Source organism: Callithrix jacchus, chromosome 20 (assembly GCF_049354715.1).
Source record: "Callithrix jacchus isolate 240 chromosome 20, calJac240_pri, whole genome shotgun sequence".
In the NCBI taxonomy this organism is placed as follows: domain Eukaryota; kingdom Metazoa; phylum Chordata; class Mammalia; order Primates; family Cebidae; genus Callithrix; species Callithrix jacchus.
The window spans coordinates 25,234,837-25,259,107 of NC_133521.1; the positions used below are offsets into that span (position 1 = coordinate 25,234,837).

General features: G+C 51.4%; 1 protein-coding gene across 2 annotated transcripts in view; it reads right to left on the reverse strand.

Annotated features, from left to right (window-relative positions):
• Positions 1-6,580: 6,580 nt before the first annotated feature.
• Positions 6,581-24,271, reverse strand: part of RANBP10 (RAN binding protein 10) — a 90,539-nt gene continuing 72,848 nt past the window's right edge. Inside the window, exons 4-14 of one of the 2 annotated variants that reach the window (XM_008986073.5) lie at positions 23,805-23,972; positions 17,970-17,992; positions 15,225-15,409; positions 12,161-12,273; positions 10,562-10,670; positions 10,304-10,452; positions 9,907-10,111; positions 9,019-9,140; positions 8,337-8,482; positions 7,912-8,023; positions 6,581-7,205 (exon numbers count right to left, since the gene is read on the reverse strand). In XM_008986073.5, the coding sequence (XP_008984321.1) occupies positions 7,075-7,205; positions 7,912-8,023; positions 8,337-8,482; positions 9,019-9,140; positions 9,907-10,111; positions 10,304-10,452; positions 10,562-10,670; positions 12,161-12,273; positions 15,225-15,409; positions 17,970-17,992; positions 23,805-23,972 (1,463 nt within the window). In that variant the 3' untranslated portion in view covers positions 6,581-7,074. Of the gene's footprint in view, positions 7,206-7,911; positions 8,024-8,336; positions 8,483-9,018; positions 9,231-9,906; positions 10,112-10,303; positions 10,453-10,561; positions 10,671-12,160; positions 12,274-15,224; positions 15,410-17,969; positions 17,993-23,804; positions 23,973-24,271 lie in introns of both variants that reach the window. The other variant, XM_002761076.7, reaches the window with a different exon arrangement.

The following is a 24,271-nucleotide window of genomic DNA, read 5'->3' on the forward strand; positions in this document are numbered from 1 at the left end:
AAGCAACACATTTCAACACAGGATTTTGAGCTTTTAATTAGCTGGTGGCAATCACTGTGAACATCCATAAGACAGTTTTCCTAACTTACTAGCTCAAAGAAGAACCCTTTTCCTTTGGCAAACCTCCCAATTCCAGTGACTTTTAGCCACTGCCTTTCTCTTCTGTTCTGTGTTATTTTGTGGTACCATTATCCATCCTGTCAGTCCCAACCAAAGTCTACATTTGCCTTGTCTCTTGCTTTTATTTCCCTCACAGTTACTCATCTTGTACCTCCAATTCTCTCCTAAATATTTCTCAAAGCCCTCCTTGCAGTCTCCTACCTGGGTTCTTTTACTCCAGTCTGTCTCCAGTACCACCTCCGGGTGGACACCAGCATGATCTACTGTATACCTCCTCTGCATTAAACCCTGGTGCCTTGGGGGCAGAGGAGGCAGGAGTGGGCCAGTCATACCAGTGGGCATCCTTTCTCCATAAGGATGCTCATGTGTACTGTGTGTGTCCCTGTGTGCCAAGCACTGCTGTATATCTGTTATAATCCCCTACCTCCACAGGGCAGAAGGATTTACAGTGTTTTAAGGATGGGGAAACAGTCTCGGAGAGAGGTAGTAAACAGGGCTGTCTGTGTGAGGATTTTGAACACAAGCTCTTGTTCCTCACACAAGAGGCAGGAAGCTAATTTCAGTACCCGTCAGGCTGAGCACCGTGGCTCACGCCTGTAATCCCAGTATTTTGGGAGTACAAGGCAGGAGGATTGCTTGAGCCCAGGAATTTGGGACCAGCCTAGCCAACATGGGGAAAATTCTCTACAAAAAATACAAAAATTAGCCAGGCATGGTGACACACACCTATAGTCCTAGCTACTCAGGAGGCTGAGGTGGGAGGATCACTTGAGCCTGGGAAGTTGAGGTAGCAGTGAGCCATAATCATGCCACCGCACTCCAGCCTGGGAAACAAAGCAAGACTTTGTCTCATAAAATACCCCAAAAACAAGCCCACAAAAGAGGTACCTCCAGAAAACTTTGTGCAGTATTTGAGGTGAGCATATTTGGAATGTATTATTATTTTTTTAATACAGGGCCTTGCTCTGTCACCCAGGCTGGAGTGCAGTGGCATGATCATGGCTCACTGCAACCTGAAATCTCCCAGGCTCAAGCAATCCTCCAACCTCAGCCTCCTAAGGAGGTAGGGCCACAGGCACACACCAACATGCCCAGCTAAATTTTTTGACTTTTTTTTTTTTTTTTTTTTTTTGAGACAGAGTTTTGCTCGTTACCCAGGCTGGAGTGTAATGGCGCAATCTTGGCTCTCCGCAACCTCCGCCTCCTGAGTTCAAGCAATTCTCCTGCCTCAGCCTCCCGAATAGCTGAGACTATAGGTGTGCACCACCATGCCCAGCTAATTTTTGTATTTTTAGTAGAGATGGGGTTTCACCATGTTGACCAGGATGATCTCAATCTCTTGACCTCATGATCCACCCGCCTTGGCCTCCCAAAGTACTGGGATTATAGATGTAAGCCACTGCATCCTGCCCAATTTTTTGACTTTTTGTAGAGACAGGTGTAGGGGGGAGACCCCATAAGCACCAAGGCAGGAGCAAAAGGGACTACAGGCGCGCGCCACCATGCCCAGTTAATTTTTGTACTTTTAGTAGAGACGGGGTTTCACCATGTTGACCAGGATGGTCTTGATCTCCTGACCTCATGATCCACCCGCCTCAGCCTCCCAAAGTGCTGGGATTACAGGCATGAGCCACCGCGCCCGGCATTATTAGTTATTCATACGTGATCTTAGTTATTCGTAGGTGATCTTAATTCTTTTTATTAATGCCTCTCAGGTCGGAAGTGTGAACCTGGGGCGACATTGTGAAATGAATGACACTAAGGCAAGATGCTTTAAGCCCTCTTTCACGCCCACATAAGGGCTGCTGGAGGGCGCCTCGGCTGTGCAGCAGTGCCAGCCCTGTGAAAGCGCCCTATTTAGCCTGTTAGAGGAGATGTCCAAAATGGCTGAGACATCTCCTTCCTAGGGAAGTTTGGAGAAAACTCTGCTTCTCCAAGCTCTTGTGGTAAGGCCTGACGGCTGTCAGACACACCCGTACACATCCAGGGGTTAGCTGTCTCTATGTGATGCTGTGCTTCGGTGGTCACGTTCCATGTCTACTCCCATGTTCTGCTTCTGCACCTGGTTCCTTTTTTCTTAGAAAAGATAATCAGTAATAGTAATATAAATCTTAATGTTTTAGTTCTTTCTTGATAAGTATGGAAAAAGTGCTGATGCATTATACTCCTTACCTTACTTCAGGTGCCAGAAATTCCTGAGCCCCTACCTGAATGACAGGTGATGTGCTTGACCCCATTACTGCCACGCCCTATCCACCCTGCCCCCAGTCTCCGACCACCAAGACCACACCCTACCTACCCTGTACCCAGATTTGCAACTCAATAAAAGTGAGAGCTTGTCTGCCATTCGGAGCCACTGCTGGTCTCCTCGATTTGGGTAGCAGTGGACCCCTGGGCCCAAACTCTCTCTTCTCTATCTCCATGTCTTGTGCCTTTTATTTCTACAATTTCTCTGCACCAACTGGGAGGGACTCACAGAACCCTGTAGGGCTGGACCCTACAGACAGGGTCTCACTATGTTGCCCAGATTGGTCTCATATCCCCGGGTTCAAGCAATCCTCCTGCTTTGGCCTCCCAAAGTGCTAGGATTACAGGCATGAGCCACTGCACCTGGCCCTGGAATGCATCCTTTCTTTTTTCAGTGGCAGGGGGATGGACTTTTGCTCTGGTCACCAGGGTGGAGTGCAATGGTGTGATCTTGGCTCACTGCAACTTCTGCCTCTGGGGTTCAAGCGATTCTCCTCCCTCAGCCTCCTGAGTAGCTGGGATTACAGGTACCCAGCACCACACCTGGCTAAATTCTGTACTTTTAGTAGAGATGGGGTTTCACCATGTTGGCCAGTCTGGTCTCGAACCCCTGACCTCAGGTATCTGCCTGCTTCGACCTCTCAAAGTGCTGGGATTACAAAGTGCTGAGATTACAGGTGTGAGCCACTGGACCTGGTCCTGGAATGTATTCCTGATACCTTGTTTTTTGTGGGGAGAAGTTCTTGTGGCCCACCTTTCTTTAGCTGAATTTTTTTCATTTCTTTTTTTTGAAACAGGGTCTCACTCTGTTGCCCGGGCTGGAGTGCAGTGGCACGATTTTAGCTCACTGCAGTCTTGACCTCCTGGGCTCAAGTGATCCTCCCACCTCAGCCTCCTGAATAGCTGGAACCACAGGAATGTGCCATCATGCCCAGCTAACTTGTATTTTTTGTAGAGACAGGTTTTCACCACGTTGCCCAGGTTGTTCTTGAACTCCTGAGTTCAAGGGATCCACCTCCCAAAGTGCTGAGATTATAGGCATGATCCACTGCACCCAGGCTCCTTAGTTGAATTTACTACTTTTTCCTTGCCTAAGACGAAAGTCATTTCAAGAGAGAATTGAGGTTTTAAGTATCAGTCCTCTCTGGGGTCTTACAAATACACAGTTTCAAGGGTCCCTGAGGAGGCACCCAAGGGCCTGGGCACTTGAGAGGCTGGGAAGGGCCCCAAATCATTCAGGACAGGATGTGTCACAGAAGGGGTGCCAACTTCAATAAGATTCAAAACAGAGACCAAACACACGACTGCTCATGGATGTGTATTTTAATAAAAATAATTCTGTCAAAATACAACAGGTGGTTTTTTTTTCAATCTCAAGTACAATTTTAATAGGATATTTTGTGTTAGAGTTCTCTCTCCACCCTCCCACACCCACAAGTTTCATGCTAATGCCAAGTATCAACTCTCAAGGACAAAGGCAGAACCAGCGTGCACAATGTGGAGGGTGTCTATTTCAGCTGTAGTTACTAATAGAGGAAAACCCGATGCAAAGGGGCAAATGCCTGAGGCAGCCAGAGGCCACAATGTGGTCACAGGTCTGGGTGCACGAGACTGGCGGTATAGTAGGGCTCCACTGCCTGGCTGCCACACGGCGTGCATACCTGAGTTGTGAGCAACCAAAGGAACTTTCAGCTCTGACAGTTCTCTGCCTCACTTCTTTGTGCTTGCTTAAGGAGTGGGAAGGTGCTGGGTGACCAGGCAGTCCCCACTTCTGTCTCGTGGTGTCCCTGTTTTGATGGCCTGCACCCAGCCACAGACCCATGTGAATGGGGATAGGGGTTCTGGCTTGCTATGAGTGCCCTGCTGGTTTTCGTTCTGGAATGAGTGACAATTTGGTGCCACAAGCAGAAAGTGAGCAGGAAAGGCTGCTCCCCAGGGCTGGACAACCAAAGCCAGGTCTTTCTCCTGCCCCCACGGGTCAGGTCCAGCCCTTTACCAGGGCTCTTCCCAGGTACCTTTCCCACTCTAGGCTCCTGGAAGCAGGCTGGTAGGACTGGGTGTGCATAAGGGGCACCTCTGGCTGGCAGGCAGGCCTGGACTATCAGCAAGAGAATGGGCTCAAGCAGCTTGGTTTTGGCCCTCTCCACGGCTTGTGGGGCAAAGGCTTATGTCCCAAAGGTGAGCTGTCCAACTGGGACCGAGAGCCCCTCTGGAGAGGAACAGAGTAAACAACTTGGACTCAGCTGAAACAGTGAGATAAGGCACAGAAAATGGGGAGGTGGCCATGGGTACTGAGTGCGAGCCAGGCAGACACCCAACCCCATGCGGCACACAGCTGTCCTGAGCCCTCCTGGGTCCCCTCTCAGCCACTCCACAACCTAAGCCCAGGCACCCATCCTCATCCCTGACACACCCCTGAAGGTAGCAGCTACTCAGATACTGCAGGAGGGCATGCACATCAGCCTAACCCATCATGGGGCTTATCTGCCATTCAGTTTCAGGACTAAATAAACGGTGTTGCCCAACCCACAGGGATAAGGGATAGTCCTGGCTCTGCTATTAATTTGCTGTGTGACTTTAGCCAAGTCACTTAATCTCTTGGGCCTGTTCCGTTATCTGTAGCAGGAGAGGAACAGGGGAGATGTTCATTGAACCCCATTCCAGCTGCAAAAGCCTGTGGTTTTAATTCCCAATCCTGCTAGACTGTGATGTTTCTAACCTCTGGGTTTGGGAGCTAGGTAGCCCCAGGCTGGCACAGGAGATCAATTTCCTTTACAGACAGGACAACGCCTCCCAACAGACCATGGTTTATGGGCTGCCACCCCCAACGACCAAGGAAAAGCAGCAGCTATAGGATCATCTCCCAAGGCAGAATTCTGAGAGCACAGGGCCAGCAGTTGGTCCAATTCAATCATTTTTCTTGTTGCCCAACTGTGGGCCCAGGGAGGCCTGGTGAGCAATGAATATCTCAGGCCACACCAACCATTCCCATGTCCACCAATATGGAGCAGGAGCTTGCACAGCCCAGATTCAGGCAGAGACTGAAAGTTCAACTTCTGGCCTTGCCATGGCTGACCCTACTCTTTGCATGGGTGGCTTGTGCACTTCCCCCCACTGTGAAGCACATATGGAAACTCCAGCCCATCCTGGTGCTCCTCTGCGTAGGCTTCCTCCCTCTCCTCCAGAGCAGCCAGTCCTCTCCACAGATGGGCCACCCAAGTCCTGGCAGCCATCTTAGCCCTTCCTTTCCTGATTCCCCAATGGTAGCGAGACCATTTTTACTCCACCAGCTTTGAGGATCTATTTGAAACAGCTGGCGGGACATCTGTAAAGCTGATGGAGTCCCATCTCTGGCCAGCAAATACTCCCAACAGTCTTTCCTAAGAGTGGCTGGGGTCCAGCTGCAGGGAGCTGTCTGGCACAGTGGCAGTGAAGTCTGGCCTAGGGGACCAAGGATCCTATTCACTCCCTGGAGTAGCAGCCCAAGAACCTGCCTTCACAAGGTACTGGTTTCTCAACAAAAAGCATTCATTCTTTCAGAGCTGTGCAGAGATGGTGAAGATCTAGGCAGGAAGAAAGCAGCCCTGGTACTCAAGGGTCTCTGTCCTGGGAATGGAGTCTTCTTTCCGGCAGCCTGACACACAGAAGCTTTCACGTTGAAGGCAGGTAGTTTCCAGGCAATCAATTTAGTAAATGTATTATTTGGCCATCTTAATGACAAGGGAAGGTAGAGTATTGAAAAGGGTGGAAAGGGGAGCAAGGCAGACGGTGGGAAGTGGGGTAGAGTGGTAGACAGAGTGCTGGCCAAGGACCCTCTAGCTCTGCTGTGTGGCCCTGGGCCAAGTTATCACTTCTGTGGACCCTTGGCCCTATAGTTCTCCGCTCTGTCCAGGTCTCAGGGGCCTAGGGACCCACAGCTCTTGGGGTGCTATAAACCAACCTACCATGCCCACTAAGTGGCCCGCCAAACCTTATTTGGGTTCCCTAGGCTGTAGCTTGGCCTGTAGCTCAAAAAATGGGGAACAAAAAAGTAAATCACTTGGCTGTGGTGACAGAGATGATTCTTTTTTAATGAGTTGGACTCAAAACACGGTGCCTGGACAGCCTCACCCAAGAGGTGCTGGACCACTAATGCTACGATAAATACTGTCTTTTTAATATATATATTCATATATATATATATATATAATCTCATTTGTTTTTTACTTATGAAAATAATAAGCTATCACCAACTTGGATAGGCTTCATCACTAAATTAGCAGAAACCAGCTCAGCACAAACTCTCCAGAGATAAATACTGGTGGCTCAGTCAGGAGAAAAAAAATTTAAAAACCCCAACCCCTCCTCAAAACAAAACCCCTCTTTCAAAATAGAAGGCGCTACATGAGAGTAACCAGCCAATACTGTGTCACAGGCCGCTGCATGTGAAGGGGAGAGAGAGACTGAGGGGGGTCGTGGGCAGAGGAAGGAAGGGAAGGGAGGGAAGGAAGGGGCGGGAAGAAGAGAGAGAGAGAGAGAGAGAGAGAGAGGGAGGGAGGGAGGAAGGAAGGAAAGAAGGAAGGAGGGAGGAAGGAAAGGGAGCGGGGAAAGGCCAGGCAGGAGGAGTGGACTCTACCCATGGCTTCCGAGTCCCTGCACCAGGTGCCTATGGAGGGCAGGGCAGCTCCAGCCAGAGGAGGACCAGCCAGAGCCAGCCAGCATGGTCAGCTAGTGCAAGTAGTCGTCAACTCTGGCAAAGGAGCAAGATCCTAGGCCTGCTCGGGCCATGAGTCGGAGACACTCAGATGCCTGGCCCAGGGCGAGCATCAGAGGGGGCTGCTTTGGCAGGTTTTGGGACTCTGTGGAGGAAAGACAAGGCCTGGTCACCACCCTGTCCAGGTCAAAGTTCCCTTGGGGGTGGAAAGAGGGGCAGTGGACAGATTCTCTTGAAACAGAGTGCTCAGTACCTCTGTGTAAGTGTGTCCCAGCCACCAGGCTATGGCCCTGAAGTCATGCCAGGAATTTGAGGACCTTAGCTCTACGCTGGCCTGGGTCCAGTCATGGCCTAGGACCCATCATGAACTCAGTTGCGCAGAAGGAGGTCAGGGTTTAGATTCAACCATGGAGCCCACAAGTCCTATGAGTCACCAGAGAGGGCCTGTGCAGAGCTTGCTGCCCCAATATGGAAAACATCAGCTCTTTCTGAGGCCAATTGGGGCAGGGCCAGCTTCTGCTTTTGGTAGATCCACTCACCTAGGCCAGGCGTGGTGGCTCATACCTGTAATCCCAATACTTTAGGAGGCTGAAGCGGGTAGATTACCTGAGGCCAGGAGTTTGAGACCAACCTGGCCAACATGGCAAAACCTCATCTCTACTGAAAATACAACAATTAGCCAGGCACACATCTTAGTCCCAGCTACTTGGGAGGCTGAGACACGAGAATCGCTTAAACCCGGAAGGCGGAGGTGGAGATTGTGGTGAGCCAAGATTGTGCCACTGTACTCCAGCCTGGGCTACAGAGCAGACTCTGTCTTTAATAATAATAAAATAAATAGATTCACTCACCTAAAATGGCACTGTTGAGGGCAGCACACACAGGTTCCCTCTGGATGGGGTCAAGCTGCTGGCCAACTGGGCAGCTCCAGGGGTCTGAGTATGCCAGCAGGCTGAAGGCATCCTAAGGGACAGGGAATTCTTGAAAGGACTGTGGCACACACTATAGCCTGCCCTGCTCCCCATGGCTCCAAAGGGAGACAGGGTCCTGCATGGTGCCCAGACTGAAATGTAGGGTGTAGGGTTGGGCAGGCTGTACTTTCCCCAGAACCTGAGTGTGGAGGGCGCATGTCCAGTGGGCCCGGATGCCCCACTTCCCTCTGCAGACCTGACTGGAGCCCACTCTTTCCTGCTGCCCCCCTGACTCTCCCAGAGCCACCCTGCCCTACTACCAAATGGGGGGGCCTGCTCTGCCTGAGGCCCAGTTCATCCTTTACCTGCAGCATCTCTGTGTGGGCCAAATTCTTGCCATACTCCCGGCCCAACTGCTCACTCAATGCCTGCAACTCGCGGCCAAACAGAATGATCCTTTCTGTGGCAGCCTGGTTGCCCCCGCAGAGCTGCCGCCGAGGATGCCCGTCATCTGCATCCAGAACCCAGTGGAGAACATGTTAGGAGGGGTGAGAAGGGAAGGGCAGGACTGGGGTGGGGCAGGAAGGACCCCGGGTGGGCTGCAGCTTCTGCCAGAGGCAGGCAGGGCTGGGAGGAACAGGTGGGGCAGCTACAGTCAAGGTGTTCTTCTCTTAGTCCACTTGGCACAGTCTATGGGTCAGGGATGACTTTGAAGCGTCCCTCTTCCTCAAACATTGGTACACTGTTGTGGTCTTGGCACAGGCCATGGCCTTCTTACATTTGGAGCCACCTCAAGGACCCATCCACAATTGACTAAGGAGGCAGTGGACCAGGTCTGGCTGGAGCTTCTCAAGATGTCAAAGCCTGCCTACCCCAGCACCCTCTCAGGGGAAGAGGGCACCCAGACTGCACACTGCCGTCTCAGAGAATATCACACCAGGCTTGGCACCCAGACTGCACACTGCCCTCTCAGAGAATATCATACCAAGCTCGGCACCCAGACTGCACATTGCCCTCAGAGATATCACACCAGACCATGGCTCTCACCCATGCTGGACTCATCTGTCTGCAGGTCCTCATGCTTGTAGGCACCATTAACAATGCGCGTGGACATGCTTCCGAGCACACCGTTGGGGTAGTGCTCTGCCTCCATCTCCATCTCACTGTCGCTGTGGGGAAGGGTTGAGGTGGTAGTTGGCCCAGGGGGTGTGGTTGGAGCAGCCTGGTTGGGCCTCCTTTCAAGCTCTAGCCATGAGTTGCTGTGGGTAAACCAAGGACCCCCCAGGAGCATGAAAGGACAGCTGAAGCTTCCAAGTCTTCAGCACTTGGTCCCTACTGTGACACCAGCTGTCCTCAAAGGCCTGTCACCTGATTCCCATCCTTGTCCCAGTGCTGCCTCTGTGATTCTCCCCTCCCTGGTCCTCCTCTGAGTTCACATACCTCTTCTACATATCCCCCATCCTAATGACTGGGCCCCATGGCCCCCATGGGCATCTCTGTGACCTTGGTTAGGAGCCAAACCCAGGTTAGTCTTGAGGCATACCTGGGGATGCTGAGAGCCACTCTAGCCTGCAGCTTAGCTTCCCCTGCTTGTCCAACCTGGCTGTCTACAGAGCCAGACCAGGGAAAGCTCCTTCATGATGGACCCTGAGGGTTCTCACAGGCCCTGCCTCTTTGGAGGAGACCACATCCATCCTCAGCCTGGCATCACTGGAGCCTCTGGAGAAACCCAAGGCCAAGGAAAGTGCAGCTAAATCATGGGGAGGGCCAGAAGCCAGAGCTGATGTCTGGCCTGGTGGGCCAAAAGTTAGAACTCCAGGCACAGACCTGAGATGGAGGCCGAGGGTGAAGGGCAGAGCACTCAAAGGACAGACTACAGTGGGCCCAGGTGGCATAGGGCAGAAGGCAGAGGAGGAAGCAGAGCAAGGCAGGCACCTGGTCTCCTGGTTACTGGTACTGCTGTGGGGCTGGGACTTGGTGGAGTCTGTTGAGTTGGATTCGGAGTAATTGACGGAGGATGGGGAGGAGGAGGACGAGGAGGAAGAGGACGAGGATGAGGAGCTGGGTGCAGGATATTTACTGTGGTTCTGTTTGCTCTTGGTGGATGTGATGCCATTGCTACAGCTGGGACTGTCTGCTCCTGGAAGCCAGGGGGACAGTCAGAAGAGGAGGGGCAGCTTGCCATCAAGCGGAGCCCCAAGAATAACCACAGTGGTCCCATTTCCCTTCTCCCAAATCCAGCAGTGAGGCCTGAGCACAGCCCAGGAAAGGGTACGTGGCATGGCCTCTCTCCACACCAGTTCTTCCCAGAGCCCTCTGGAGAGTAGCTGACCTGTGTTGTGCATGTGGAAACTACTGGGGCCATGTCGGGGGCTGAGGCTGGGGGAGCCAGGGTAGCTGTCCTGGGACTTGGGGCTTCGGGAGCTCAAGCTGCGAACCTCACTGTCCGTCCCATTCACCATCTCCACAAACTGCCGGCACCTGTGGAGGGAGCAGAGCAACAGTGCTCTGGTTGTGGTCCAGGCTGATGTTCCCACCACTAGTTGAGGCGGGCTGAACTCTAGGGGAGTTGGGGGTGCCCAAGACTTACTTGAGCATGAAGAAGAGGTTGGGGTTGTGCTCCAGCAGCCCTGGGTAGAAGCGCTGGGTGGTCTCGATGGCCTCGCCCACACGACCCTCTAGCACCAGCTTCTGGATTTCTGCAGGGAGCAAAAACACAGCAGTGAGTGAGGGCTCCAGGCCTCCCCCATAGCCACACACCTGGGATGCTGCTAGCCTCGGAGCAGGGGCAGGCCATGATTAGATAAGCTGGTTCGGAGTGCCTTGCCAGCCTGAGATGCTCAGAGGAGAGGAGGCTGGAGAAAGAACCTGGCTGCCCGGCCCAACAGATCCTAGTTTCTGGCAAGCATCAGACAGTCCTCAAGAATACAGGGAAGATGGAGGGGAGACTCTCAGCCCAAAGACAGGAGGGTGAATGCGGAGGCTTGTTCCTTTGGGGCACAGGGTACCACCAGGGACCTGGGGGCAAGGTGGGGTCCCAGCTGGGGCTGCATGATCTGAGGATGGGCACCCAGGCAGCTTGGTGGCCTGAGGGGCTCCTCTTCAGACAGGCTCCTCTCTTTCCAAACCTCACAGGTGAATGGCAATGGAATCACACTGGTTTCTGATCAGGACTGTGCCTGGTGGTCTTCAGGGGCTGCAGCATGCCCCCTGCTGGGAGAGGAGGCCATCCTCCTCATGTTGGCACCTTTGACGTTGACACCTCTCAGGCCATCAGCATCTTGCTGCTGCCTTTTCGCTCTTGCCGTGGGGCCTGGTACATCTTGCTGAGAGCAACTTTAGGGTCTGAGGCTTTCATTCATAGATACCAAGTCTGGGATCCCTTTCTGTCTGTCTGTCTGTCTGAGCATAGCTTCTCTGGGAGACAGACACATGCACATACACGAGACAACAGGCTCGGAGAGGCGCAGATAGGCACTCACAGAGACGTATAACCACACTCACTGGCCCTTGCTCTCCTTTTCTCCTCCTATCTCTTCAGCTGGGCTCTCTTTCCTCTTTTCCAATACCTTTCCTTCCATGAAAGAGCCTCCAGACACACAGCATCCAGGCCAGCATCAACAATGGGAGAGCTCTGGCTAGGGGAGGACTCTAGGTTGTCTGCAAAGGATAGGACCAGAAGTGAGGAGCAGAGAGAAGTGCTCCCACAGCAGCCACTGAGTACTGGCTTCACCCTATCTGACCATTTCCATCCCCTCTCTGGCTAGGAATAAGCAGAACTACTAAGGCTGGGTAAATGGTGAGAAAAGCAGAGTGTTTGTCTGGTAAGAGGCAAACAGTCTTTCTGGAAGACCATGAACAGGAGGCTAAGAGGAATCCAGGATTCAGAGGGAAGGAAATAAGCAGAGAGGAAATGGAGGAATGGAACCAGCCATGCCAGGGCCTAGCCTGCGCCCAGCCTTCAGAATGTGCATTAGGGAGGCTGCCCTGAGACATCTCCATCCCGCCAACTGTCCATCTGAGCAGTGCTATCTTGAAGGTGGGACAGAAACATGGCCTGGGGCTGCAGACTGGCAGTGAGGACCAGAGATGAATGGACTCCTGACAGGTTAACCAGGGTTGGCATGAGCCAGAGAGTAGTGTTAGGGACAGGTGAGGAAGGGAAAGGGGAAAGTAGAATAAACCTTACTTTGTCTGTTCTTTATGGATGCCTGTTCTTCCTGAATCGGGGTTTCAGTCATTCGAGCAAAAGCCGTGGCCGTGGCACAATACCCATGATGCACGAGGTAAGATGAGACCATGCTAGAAGAAAGGAAGAACTCCAGGTGACACTCAAGAACTGCACTTCTCACTGACCACCCAATGGACAGACTACCTCCCCCAGAGGTCTCCCTAAACACGTCCTGGAGGTGTAACCTCCACAGAATAAGAATAAAAGGGCTGAAATAATATGAAAACTTCCCCCATAGTGCCCCGTGTTCATCAAGTCAGGCTGCGGAGGGGCTGGTCACGTCTGTGCCCACAGTTCAGAGGAGTGGCTTCAGTTTCTCTGACACATGCTGCCCAAAGGTAAGCAAATACGATAACAGAAATACACACACGGGCACACTCCCATCTCCTCACAGGTGGCTGCCTCCTTGGGAAGTGCAGCAAGCCTATGAGGCCAATGGTCTCACTGACAGCTTCCAGAAACTGCAGCTAGCCAGGTAATCTGGCAGCTTCCCAGACAGGATGCATGTGGCATACACACCTTTTACAGACAGGAGCCCCTCTGTAGGCTGCCCCATGCACTGGTGGAAACGTTTCAGCCCCCCAGGTGAACCTGCCCTCAGCAGTTCTAGCTCTACTGAGTGAGTGATGGGAAGCTAACTCACAACCCAGAGTTACACCATGATACGCCACAAATCAGAGGCCCAAAAGCCAAGTGATCAGGGTGATTTTGCCAGGCAGAGACAGGCAGCAGCAGGGCCAATAGGAACACATGTCATTGGAAAATGGTCCGGAGAAATCTGACTCCCAGTAGCCATTTAACCCCAGCAGAAGCTGGCTGAACAGTGGTACATGTGTGTACATCTATACTTATGTGTAGAGCAGAGGCTGAACCCTCAAATCTGATGTGTACAAGAGTGAATACCTTGGTGTGTCCATGTCTGATGTCATTACTATTAACTATAAACACAAATGTCTGAAGGGCTGTCAGGTAGAAGGCAAGAACTTTGGGTGTGTGGTCCCTCAGGCTTTAAGGGGCAAATGAGATAACATACATAAAGTGCTTGGCAGGAAGAAGTCCATAAATAAAACTTATTATGAAACAATATATTATATAATATTGTAAGTAATAATTATCAGCTGGGCATGACGGCTCATGCCTGTCATCCCAGAACTTTGGGAGGATAAGGCAGGAGGATCACTTGAGGCCAGGAGTTCAAGACCACCCTGGCCAACATTGTAAGATCTCATCTCTACTTTAAAAATAATTATTGCCTGGGTGTGGTGGCTCACGTCTGTAATCTCAATACTTTGGGAGGCTGAGGCAGGCAAATCACTTGAGCCCAGGAGTCTGAGACCAGCCTGGGCTACGTGTCGAAACCCTGTCCCTACAAAAAATACAAAAAAATAGCCAGGCATGGTGATGCATGCCTACAGCCCCAGTTACTCAGGAGACTGAGGTAGGAGGACTGCTTGAGCCCAGGAGGCTGATGCAGTGATCCATGACTGTCACTGCACTCCAGCCTGGGCAATAGAGTGAAATCCTGACTCAGGAAAAAAAATAAAATAAATATAATTATTATTACACCATATTATTATTATAAACACAAAGGTAAATATAAAATATTATTTATCTATAAGTGGGTTACCTACACAAGTAAAAGAGAGGAAATTACCTGACCTTCCACTAAAGGAAGCCAGCCGAAAGGCTTGTGACAAATTTTTCTCTGAGATAACATAGCCATTATCAATATTCACTAAATGAAGTTATGTAAAACCATAGTACACAAATTATATCCAGGTCTTGGCAAATGCTACATATAAACACATACAAGCACATGGATACACACATGTAAACAAAAACACTCATGTGCTATGCCACACATGGTAGCACATGCCTGTGATGCCAGCTACTCAGGAAGCTGAGGTGGGAGGATCACTTGAGCCCAGGAGTCCAACCTGGGCAACGTAGTGCGACCCCGATCTCAATATTTTTTTAAAAACCCAAAAACAAAAACACATCCATATGCTGAGCCTAGGCCCTGAAAACTGAGAGCATCAGTTCCTCCCCTACACAGCCTTGGCAGCTTCACTCCTCTCCTTGCCCATCCCAGCAAGCCTGCTATGGGAGTGGCACAGTCCTGGCCATCCAAGGAAGTCCTTGTCATCTGTTCTGGAGGGCTGGGAACAAAAGGCAGCAATGCTGTTCTTCCTGGGGAAGGTCTGGTCACCTAGCCCCTGCCTCAGCCCACCCTTGGGGCCTGCCTCAAGAGACAAAGGCTGCAGAAAGAACCCAGTGTGCCCCCCAACCCCACCCAAGGGGACCCTAGCACCCTGGTGCCTTTGCAGGGCAATGACCAGAGGTAGCAGAAGCCCAGCCCTTCCCCATGCCCATCTGCCCATCCTTGGGAGCCAAGCTAACACCCACCTCCTAGCAGAGTGGGTACTGGTCACTGCCTCACTCAGGCTTGCAGATGACAAGTAGAAGAGAGACCCAAAGCTGGCCTCCCTTGGGAGTTTCAGCAACACTGGCTTGCAGGACAGTCTGGGAATTTATCAGCCAAGGAGCTAGCTCAGCTGGTCCTAGGAGGACTCCCTTCCCTCCACCACTGCTATAGACGAATGAGACTCAGTTGGATGCTGGGCCCTGTGAGGTGGCCTCAGGCCAGAGTCACGGCATGATGGATACTCCCTATGGTAGAAAAGGGTCCACAGAGGAAGAGACCACAGGGCATCCTCTGCAAAATCCTCTGCAAAATGACCTGGGGAAGGAAAACAGCCCTGCTGGTGATCTTATACACAGGAGCCTCCAATCTGGCTGAGGGGCAAAGGTTTAATTAGGAGCAGCCTGGAGAACTCATCGGAAGCTGTCCATCCAATAAGAGGGAAATGGGAGAGCTGCAAGTTGAATCGCCCTAGGAATACTTCCCAGACAGGATCCACCAACTGGAATTTCTAAGGACTGCTTGTAGCACTACAGGGGCCTAGAGTGGAGAGGGCTGGGGTGGGGTGGGAGTAGGTAAGGGCGGGAGCAGGGCACTCACTTCTGCAGCACTGCCTGCCACTCGCCAAGCCGGGCACTGATGGGGAAGCAGTGGACTGTGCCCTGGACCTTGGCACGCCACTCCCGCATGTAGTCCTCAATGTCAAACAGGAAGGGCTGCTGCCCAAAGTTGGCGTCCACAATCTCCCCAGGTGTCTGCAGGCCTACGGTGGGGTAGAGGTTGGCCTGAGGAGGAGAATGAAATGTCAGTCAGGCCCTGAGGGCAGCGGGGTGGCAAGGCCTCGCCTCACCTCACCTCACCTCCATGGCTGCTGCTGGCCCATGCTCGGGCTGGGAGAGTTGCAGCAAGGCTGGAGGAGGCAGGGCAGAGCCACCTTCCTGCCTACCTCCCTAGCAGACACACTATACCACAAAGCTTGAGGGGAGAAAGCAAAAGAAAAGCAAGCAAGGCACAACATGGAAAGTGTCCCGCCCTGCATCAGAGGCCATTGTGTCCTCAAGGCCCAAGAACCCCTTCTGGAACGCAGCCAAGGCATACAGAGATGGGCTGGGTGTCACAACCCTGCAGACGTGCCCATGAAGGTCTGCTGCAATGGTGGATCATGGCTCCTCTTGGAAAGATCCAGGGCCGAGGATATCTCTGCCACAAAAAATAGACACATGAGGCTGGGCACGGTGGCTCATGCCTGTAATCCCAGAATATTGGGAAGCCAAGTTAGGAGGACTGCTTGAGTCCAGGATTTCGAGACCAGCCTGGGCAACAAAGTGAGACCCTGTCTCTACAAAAAATAAAAAAATTAAAATAGCAAGGTGTGGTGGTGTACACTTCTGGTCCCAGCTACTCAGGAGGCTGAGGTGGGAAGATTGCTTGATCCCAGGAAATTGAGGCTGCAGTGAGTGAGCTGTGATTATGCTACTGCAACCCAGCCTGGGTGACAGTCCTTGTCTAAAAAAAAAAAAAAAAAAAGAGGGGGTGGGCAGAGATGGAATGACGCAGGAAGGAAGGGAGGAGGGGAGCATGGCAAAAGGGAACTGGTGGTCTAGACCCCTGGCACTGGCAAAGGGTGAAGAGAAGCTGCCTTTCCTGTTAGAGGCTTGCTAAGAGGAGGATCTGGCCAGTAGGGTGTGGGGCTCCCTGCTTTCCACCTAGCCCCTGCCATGACTGGCTTTTGCCCGGTCCCTCCCTCACTTTGTGGTTCCTGTGGCTCCTGGCTGCTACTGTCCAGAGCCTCGCCAACCTCCTCCCCACTGTCACTGCAGATGGCCTTCCCTGAGCCTCCCAGTCCACTCTACCTCCATGCTCAAGCCATGTTCCTTCTTGAGTACCATGCACTTTTTTTTTTTTTTTGAGATGGAATCTTGCTCTTGTTGTCCAGGTTGGAGTGCAATGGTGCAATCTCCACTTACTGTAACCTCCACCTCCTGGGTTCAAGCAATTCTCCTGCCTCAGCCTCCCAAGTTAGCTGGGATTAAAGGCATGCACCACCATGCCCGGCTAATTTTGTATTTTTAGTAGAGATGCGGTTTCTCCATGTTGGTCAGGCTGGTCTCAAACTCCCAACCTCAGATGATCCGCCTGCCTTGGCCTCCCAAAGTGCTGGGATTACAGGAGTGAACCACCACCTCCGGCCAACCATGCACTTTTGTACCTGCACAAGGTGTAGGAGCTTTTCCTGTATGCTGGCTTCAGCCTACCACCGGCTTTGCACTGGACCTCTCAGTTCCTTTCTTCCCCCTTCCATCCTCCACACCACAGGCAAAGCCCGCCTCGTCCAGCAAACTTGCCTTGACTGTCACTGCCCGCAATGTCATCCCCCATACTTTCTTGCACGTGGCTGCATACAGGCCATGCTCACAACTGGCCATTTCATGTCACGTCCCCATAACTAGACTTTTCCCTAGCCAGGGACAGCATTCTCCTCCTGAATCTGTTCTCTCTGCCTAGAATCACAGCCCCTCTAGGGCTTCCAGGTAGGAGGGAAGGATTCTGAACCATGGACAGGAGGTTCTAAAAGGACCTGGCTTCTCTGGTCTGGGCTTCAGAGGCCCATAAGATCACAAAGGCATTTCCTGGGGCATCACTGGGGTATTGAAGATTCCAAAGCAGCCACCAGATCAGCAAACCTTCCCTCCTTCCAGAACCCAAACAGAATACACAGAGCTAGGCCAGGCTCCCAGTATCCTGGGTGGAGGCCCTGCATGTGATTAAGCCTGTGATGACTCAAAATAAAGAGGGACTGGGATATAGGTGCAGGATGGTTGGAGGTAAGGATGCACCCCGAACTAAGTAAGTAGAAAACCCCATCCTTTTCTAAGAAGAGAAGACCCCATAAAGTTCACCTCTCTGGCTTGGGGGTACCCTAGTGAGTAGCAGATGAGTTCCCCGAAGGCATTGGCTTTCCTCAGGGATCTCTAATGAATATGTACAGGGACTGGAACAATTCCGTACATTCTGCACCCCAGTTGACACAGAACTGGCTTAGACCAGCTGAGCCATGGAGCTATCTTCATTCCACCACCCTACCCCCACAGCCCCACAGCTGCCTTTGGAAGTGCCACAAATTACTGTCAACTGCTAAGAGTCGTAGGAAGACCAGAACTTGCTGTTGGAAAGAGAGGAAGGCCAGCAAGTGCCCTTCCTGGTACCCTCAAGCTGACAGCAAGACACACATCCCTGACTGGGAAAAAGACCAGACTCTATACCCTGCACTTGCAGGTACCACTGTGCCCCATCCCAGTCAGCCCCCAGGAGCCCAGGAGGGGAAGACCCAATAGCAGTACTCACCGGGAGGTCTGTGAAGGCTATACCTGTGGGGGGAAAGGAACAATCATCAGGGCCAGGCCCTGGGCTACTCTGCTTCTGCACCCCATGATGGAGCCAGTGCTAGAGCCGGATAGTTGTTGTTGTTTCTTTTTTTGTTTGTTTGTTTTTGAGACAGAGTCTCCCTCTGTTGCCCAGGCTGGAGTGCAGTGGTGCGATCTTGGCTCACTACAACCTCTGCCTCCCAGTTCAAGTGATTCTCCTGGCTCAGCCTCCTGAGTAGCTGAGATTACAGGTGGCCACCACCACACCTGGCTCATTTTCGTATTTTTAGTAGAGACAGGGTTTCACCATGTTGGCCAGGCTGGTCTTGAACCCGTGACCTCAAGTGATTCACCCACCTCAGCCTCCCAAAGTGCTAGGATTATAGGCGTGAGCAACTGTGCCCAATCGGGCAGTTTTAATTAGACCATGGCCTTCTCTTTGTGGGCGGCCTGACCAGAAGTGAAATCAGATGCTTAGGTAGATCCATAGCTCTTCCACCCTCAAGGAAAGCCTGCTAAGAACTACATTCAAAAGATCTATCCCTGCAGCCCCTTCAGGCCTGATCCTTCTCTTGATTTGACACATACTTATGGAAACTCATTGTGCATGCCAGATCCTTTTCCATTCTTTTTTTTTTTTTTTTTTTTTTGAGACGATCTCACTCTGTTGCCCAGGCTGGAGTGCAGTAGCACAGTCTTGGCTCACTTTAACCTCTGCCTCCCAAATTCAAGCAGTTCTCCTGCCTCAGCCTACTGAGCAGCTTGGGACTACAGGCATGTGCCACCAGGCCCGGCTAATATATATTTTTGGTAGAGACAGGGTTTCGCCATGTTGGCCAGGCTGGTCTTGAACTACTGACCTCAAGTGATCCACCTGCCTCGGCCTCCCAAAGTGCTGGGATTACAGGCCTGAGCCACCAGGCATGGCCCATTTTTTCTCTATTACTTCATCTGATCCTCACACCAACTCTGGGGACCAGGCTTTATTATCCCGTTTTACAAAGGAGAAAAATAAGCCTCAGAGGTTCAACAATTTGCCAATAATCACAAAGCTAACAAAAGTGGTGGGGCTGGATTCATTCCCAGTCTGATGCTCCAATGTCATCTGGAAGCTGATGGAGAGGCAGAGACAGGGAAGGTGGCAGCTGCCTATCTTCAGACCATATGCAGTCAGAGTCCTCAGACGTTCCAAGTTGGCAAAGCCCAGGTTAACAATGGCATGTGTGGGAGGATCTCTTGAGACCAGGAGTTCAAGACCAGCATGGGCAACATATCAAGGCTCCGTCTCTACAAAACATATAAAATTAGCTATGGTTCCAGCTGCTTGGGAGGCTGAGGTAGAAGGAACACTTGAGGCCTGCAGGTTGAGGCTACGCTGAGCTATGACTGTGTTACTGAGTTCCAGCTTGGGTGATAGAACAAGACCCTGTCCCCAAAACCAAAAAAGCCTGTCAAAAACCCTCCTGCCAAGAGAAGGGGCTGCATTTCTAGGAACCTCAGCTCTGAATTGGAAGTGAGGGTAGAGGGGAGTGGGACCCCAACTACATAAGCAGGCCACCAGAGCACCCATGTTCTTCAGACTGAGAAATGGCTCAGGGCCAGTGGAGGCTGTCCCAAGGACTCAGAGCCCTCTCATTTTTCAGATAAAGTCTTCTATCTCCCAGAAGCTCCTGAGGTTTTGGCCTCAGAGGTTTTCAAACTGCTGATTCCTTAGAGGTCTCCAGTCTGCTACTCTAACCCCTGCCCAGAAAAGAAACTGAAGCCCTGCGGAATAGAACAGGGAAGGGTCTGGCAACAGGTCTTCCAGAAAGCTGGCTGGAATCATGCCAGCCAGCACATACCACATGCTTCCTCTCTTCTAGGCACTGGACTGAGTGTCTTGTAAAGCATAATTCAATCCTCAGAACAACCTTGGAAGATGTATACTGTCTCTGATACTAGTTCACATATGAAAAAACCAAGGTGCAGAAAGACGGTTTACATTCTTTGCTTGGTTATTTTGTTTGCTTCTCACTGAGGGATGCTCATAAGCCACATGGTCTGCCTGTCTGAGGCCACTTCTGGGCCCACATGCACAGCTGGCATGACTCCAGCATGCTGGCAGGACTGAATCCAGAAATCTCTCTGTACCCAGGAGGAGACTCCAGTGTCTACCCAGCAGGTGTGCCCAGGAGCTGCCCTCATGAATCACAGCATGGCCAGGATATTGCCTACTCCAGGGATCATGGAGGAGTCCCCCAAAAGCCTAGAAAAAGGGAGTCCAAGTCCGTAAGTCATATGCAGTGACTTCTGGCAAGTAACCCAACTTCTCTGAGCTCACCTGAAAAAGATAATATAGATCTATTGACTTCAAGGAAAAAGGGAGAAAATGAGACATTCTCTGAAAACTACTTCATGAACTCTGAAGTCTAGGTACAAGTCAGCTGCAGTAGTACCACAGGGTAAGGCAACTGCCACACTTTTGGTCAAGGGATGACCTACCCAGTCTTGCCCAACTGCCTCACCATGGCACCCAGGAAGGACAAAGCCTTGAGGTGCTTCCAGGAGAATGAGGAAAGACGCTCCTCCACCCACTACTCCACTGGACAGGAGCAACACTGCTCCTCCAGCCTGCAATGTCTCTTTGATGGAAAGATCCAAGTTGGCCCATGAAAAGAAGCTTCAGGCAAAGATTCAGGAGGCAAACAGGATAGCCAAACTTGCTGATAAGGAGTACCCTGAGCCAAACAGACATAGGTCAGGGACCGCTGAGGTTGAGAACATAAAGACCTTGGGAGAGCTGTGTGGAAATGACTGTGAGTACATGGACCACTTGCAAATAAGACATCAGTCCCTGTCTCCGTTCACTCATTCCTTCATCCTTCTACCAAGTATTTGTTGTCATAAGACTAGAGAAACAGCTGCAAACCTGGTCCTCAGATTCCAGCAGGAGAGATGGCATATAACTAACAATTCTGCAGACAATTGACAGAATGGCACAAGGGAAAGGGCTGTGGCAGAGGAAAAGAGCAGGGAGACCAGAGGCAGGAGATATCATTCTGCTGCTGTAAAGGAGCAGCATCTGCTGCTGTTCAATTCTAAAGCACATTATTGTAAGATGGCTTGGGAAAAGGAAACAGGGACATTAGAAGATTCACCGTGTAGTCTGTCACTCCAACTTAACTGCCTTTCCATTAAATTTTGTGATCTAGAAAATGCAGGGGACAGGCCATATCCCATTTTCAGTAAGGTCTCAATAATATCCATGTGGAGAAAATGGAAAAATATGTGCTTCAGGAACTAAGTGATTCTTCTTCTTCTCCTTTTTTTTTTTTTGAGATGGAGTTTCACTCGTTACCCAGGCTGGAGTGCAATGGCATGATCTCGGCTAACCACAACCTCTGCCTCCTGGGTTCAGGCAATTCTCCTCCCTCAGCTTCCTGAGTAGCTGGGATTACAGGTACGCGCCACCATGCCCAGCTAATTTTTTTTGTATTTTTAGTAGAGATGGGGTTTCACCATGTTGACCAGGATGGTCTCGATCTCTTGACCTTGTGATCCACCCGCCTCGGCCTCCCAAAGTGCTGGAATTACAGGCTTGAGCCACCACACCCGGCATCTTTTTTTTTTTTTAAATAGAGATAGGGTCTTGCCAGTTGCCCAGGCTAATCTTGAACTCCTAGGGTCAAGCGATCCATCCACCTTGGCCTCCCAAAGTGCGGGGAATATAGGCATGAGCCATTGAGCTCGGCCAACTTAGTGACTCTTAAATGGCTGATGTCTTTCTGGACAAGCTCAACTATATACTGAAGGGCTCAAATCTTAACCTTGTCTCCTTCCTATATTTTTTATCAATATCTTTACGAAAACATAAACAAACACGTTTAACAGATTTTAGATTACTACAACAATGAAAAGACTATCAAATATTTGAGAAAGAACAAGCAAAAACAGAAGGTGTTGATAGGCTGGAGAAAAAAGCAATGTACTACTAGATGAAGTTTAATTACAACATGTGTGAGGTCTTGGATGGGGGTCTATAAAAAGCATCCACTAAGGATATAGGTTTCTAAAAACAGCCTAAGGGTTTGAGCTGACATTAAAGTGGCCATCTGCTCTCTGTGGAATCTTGGGACTTGACTAACAAAGAGCTCATGGCCGTTTGGTGGTCCCAGTGCACATGAAGGACCCAGAGTAGAGAGATGCAGATGCAGAGGGAACAGCAGAGTATGCTCTCATCTGTGAGCACAATGTGGGCAAGCTGCAGGGATATGACGAAGGCAGCTATACAAAGGGGCAGGTGAAGGGCTTGGATACAGGGTGAGAGCCCACAACAGTGGCCCCTGGGACTCTTGACAGTAGAACCTGAAGCCAAGAAATAGCTGGAGTCAGAGTGCAGAGTGGAGAGTGAAGAGCTGTCTTGAGGCCCTGGCCCACCATCTACCTACTAGCTCCTCACCAGTCAGTCACTAGCAACTACAGCCAGGTAGTCATCAATTTCAGAGAAGGGTTTCTCTGATGTACACCAAGGTCAGCTCGGCAGTGTCTGTGCTACATTCTCGGCTGCCTAGCTATCAAGGCTTTCCTGCTGGCTCTTCGCTAGGGCATCTGGCTGCCCTGACGAGGAATGCTGGCCCCTAGGCATGCACTCCCAGCCATCAGCAACCCAATTCCCACTCAGGTCCCTTGATTCTAGCTGGGCCCACCTCCTGGACAAGTCATAGAGGGGATGTGTAGCGTGTCAGCTACCTTTCTACTGACCCTCAAGCCAAGGGAAATGGGGCTTCTAGGAGTTGGGTTTCAAATAAAATGCCCAACTCCCTTTCCTGGCAGAGCTGGTGGCAGCTGGGCTGATAGAGTTCTGCCAGTCCTCTCCTCATTATATGATTCTGGGAGAACTAGGGTGTGGCTAGATCAGACACCTCTGCAAACCCAGGCAGGCAGACCCAGCAGTCAGTCACCACCTCAGGGCCAATGTGGGCAAATACCAGTTAGCACCCAGTAAGCAAGGCATCAGAATAGCAAAATTCTCTTTCTCTCAAGTCCTAATCCTAAATGTCTACACACGTACAAGAATGTTCCTCCCAGGGATCCCATAGGCCCCCATCCTCTTCCACTGATTGCTATTTCTCCTGAGTTTTTCTCCTGGTTAACAGCACTACAAATCCAGCCATTTTCCCACCTTTCCTTCTTGCAAGTGCACCCCATCTGTCACCAAGCCCTGCGGGGCCACACCTGGGCCTTTTTCCTGCACCCATCCCTGCTGCCTTACCTCAGGCCATCTGCCTCTTCTCCTGGTCTTTACTCTGGTCCATCCTTCATGATTTCACCAGAGGCCTTTTTCAATGTAACTGTTCCAGCTGCTGCCCATTCACCAAGAGTAGGCCAGAGGTCTGTCTCCATCTGACTCCAGCCTGTCTGTTTACCTCCTGGACTAACGCTGCCCTCACTGCTGCTCCACAGCAACCAACACCAAAGTCTGGGCCAGGTCACAGGCACGCAAACCACCACCACGTAATCTATGTGAGAGCTCCCCAAACTTCTCATCCAATGCCAAACCTTGCTCCAACAAGTGCCACCAAGCCAAGATCATGACCAGGATACTGCTGCACTCTGAGTATCCTCCCCAGGTTGGATAAATGCTGCTGACTGGCTGGATGAACAAAGGCATGCCCCTGCTACCCTCTATTCACCTGAAAGGGCTCCAATTCCTGGAAATGGTGCAGTACCCCAGAGCTCAGCAGAGGTGACACTGCCTTGAGCACTTGCCCCTGAGCCTCTCACCAACCAAAGTGGCTCCACAGAGCAGAGCCTCCAAGGTCTCTTATGCACGCACCAAGACTATGGCCATTCTTGGTGTAGAAGCAGGTGCCATTGATGAGGTTGACGCAGCAGCCGATCACATCTCCTGTGGTGAATGTGGGACCATAGGGCTGGCCAGTCCCCGAGGAGCAGAAGGAATGCCCATCATCGCCATGGTAACCATAGGAATGTTTGTCCCAACCTGTTGGGGAAGAGAACAGAAATAACTGAGTAGGTACTTGAGGGAGGAACAAGACATTCACAGAAGCCCACCCAGGTCTCTCAGCCTCTCCTCAGCCTGCTCCACCTCTGTCAGCACTCTCGGCCTCTCACAGAGCCACCAACAGATAGTCTGGCTGTGAGTCCAGCAGGTGACTGCCCAAGCAGAGCAGCCCCACAGAGGAATGATCCCACACTGCAGTTAACAGGAACACACAAGAGGGAGGCACAACAAGGAGGTGGTCAGGGGAAGCCTTGTGAAGGAGAAGGAAGCTGGAAGTG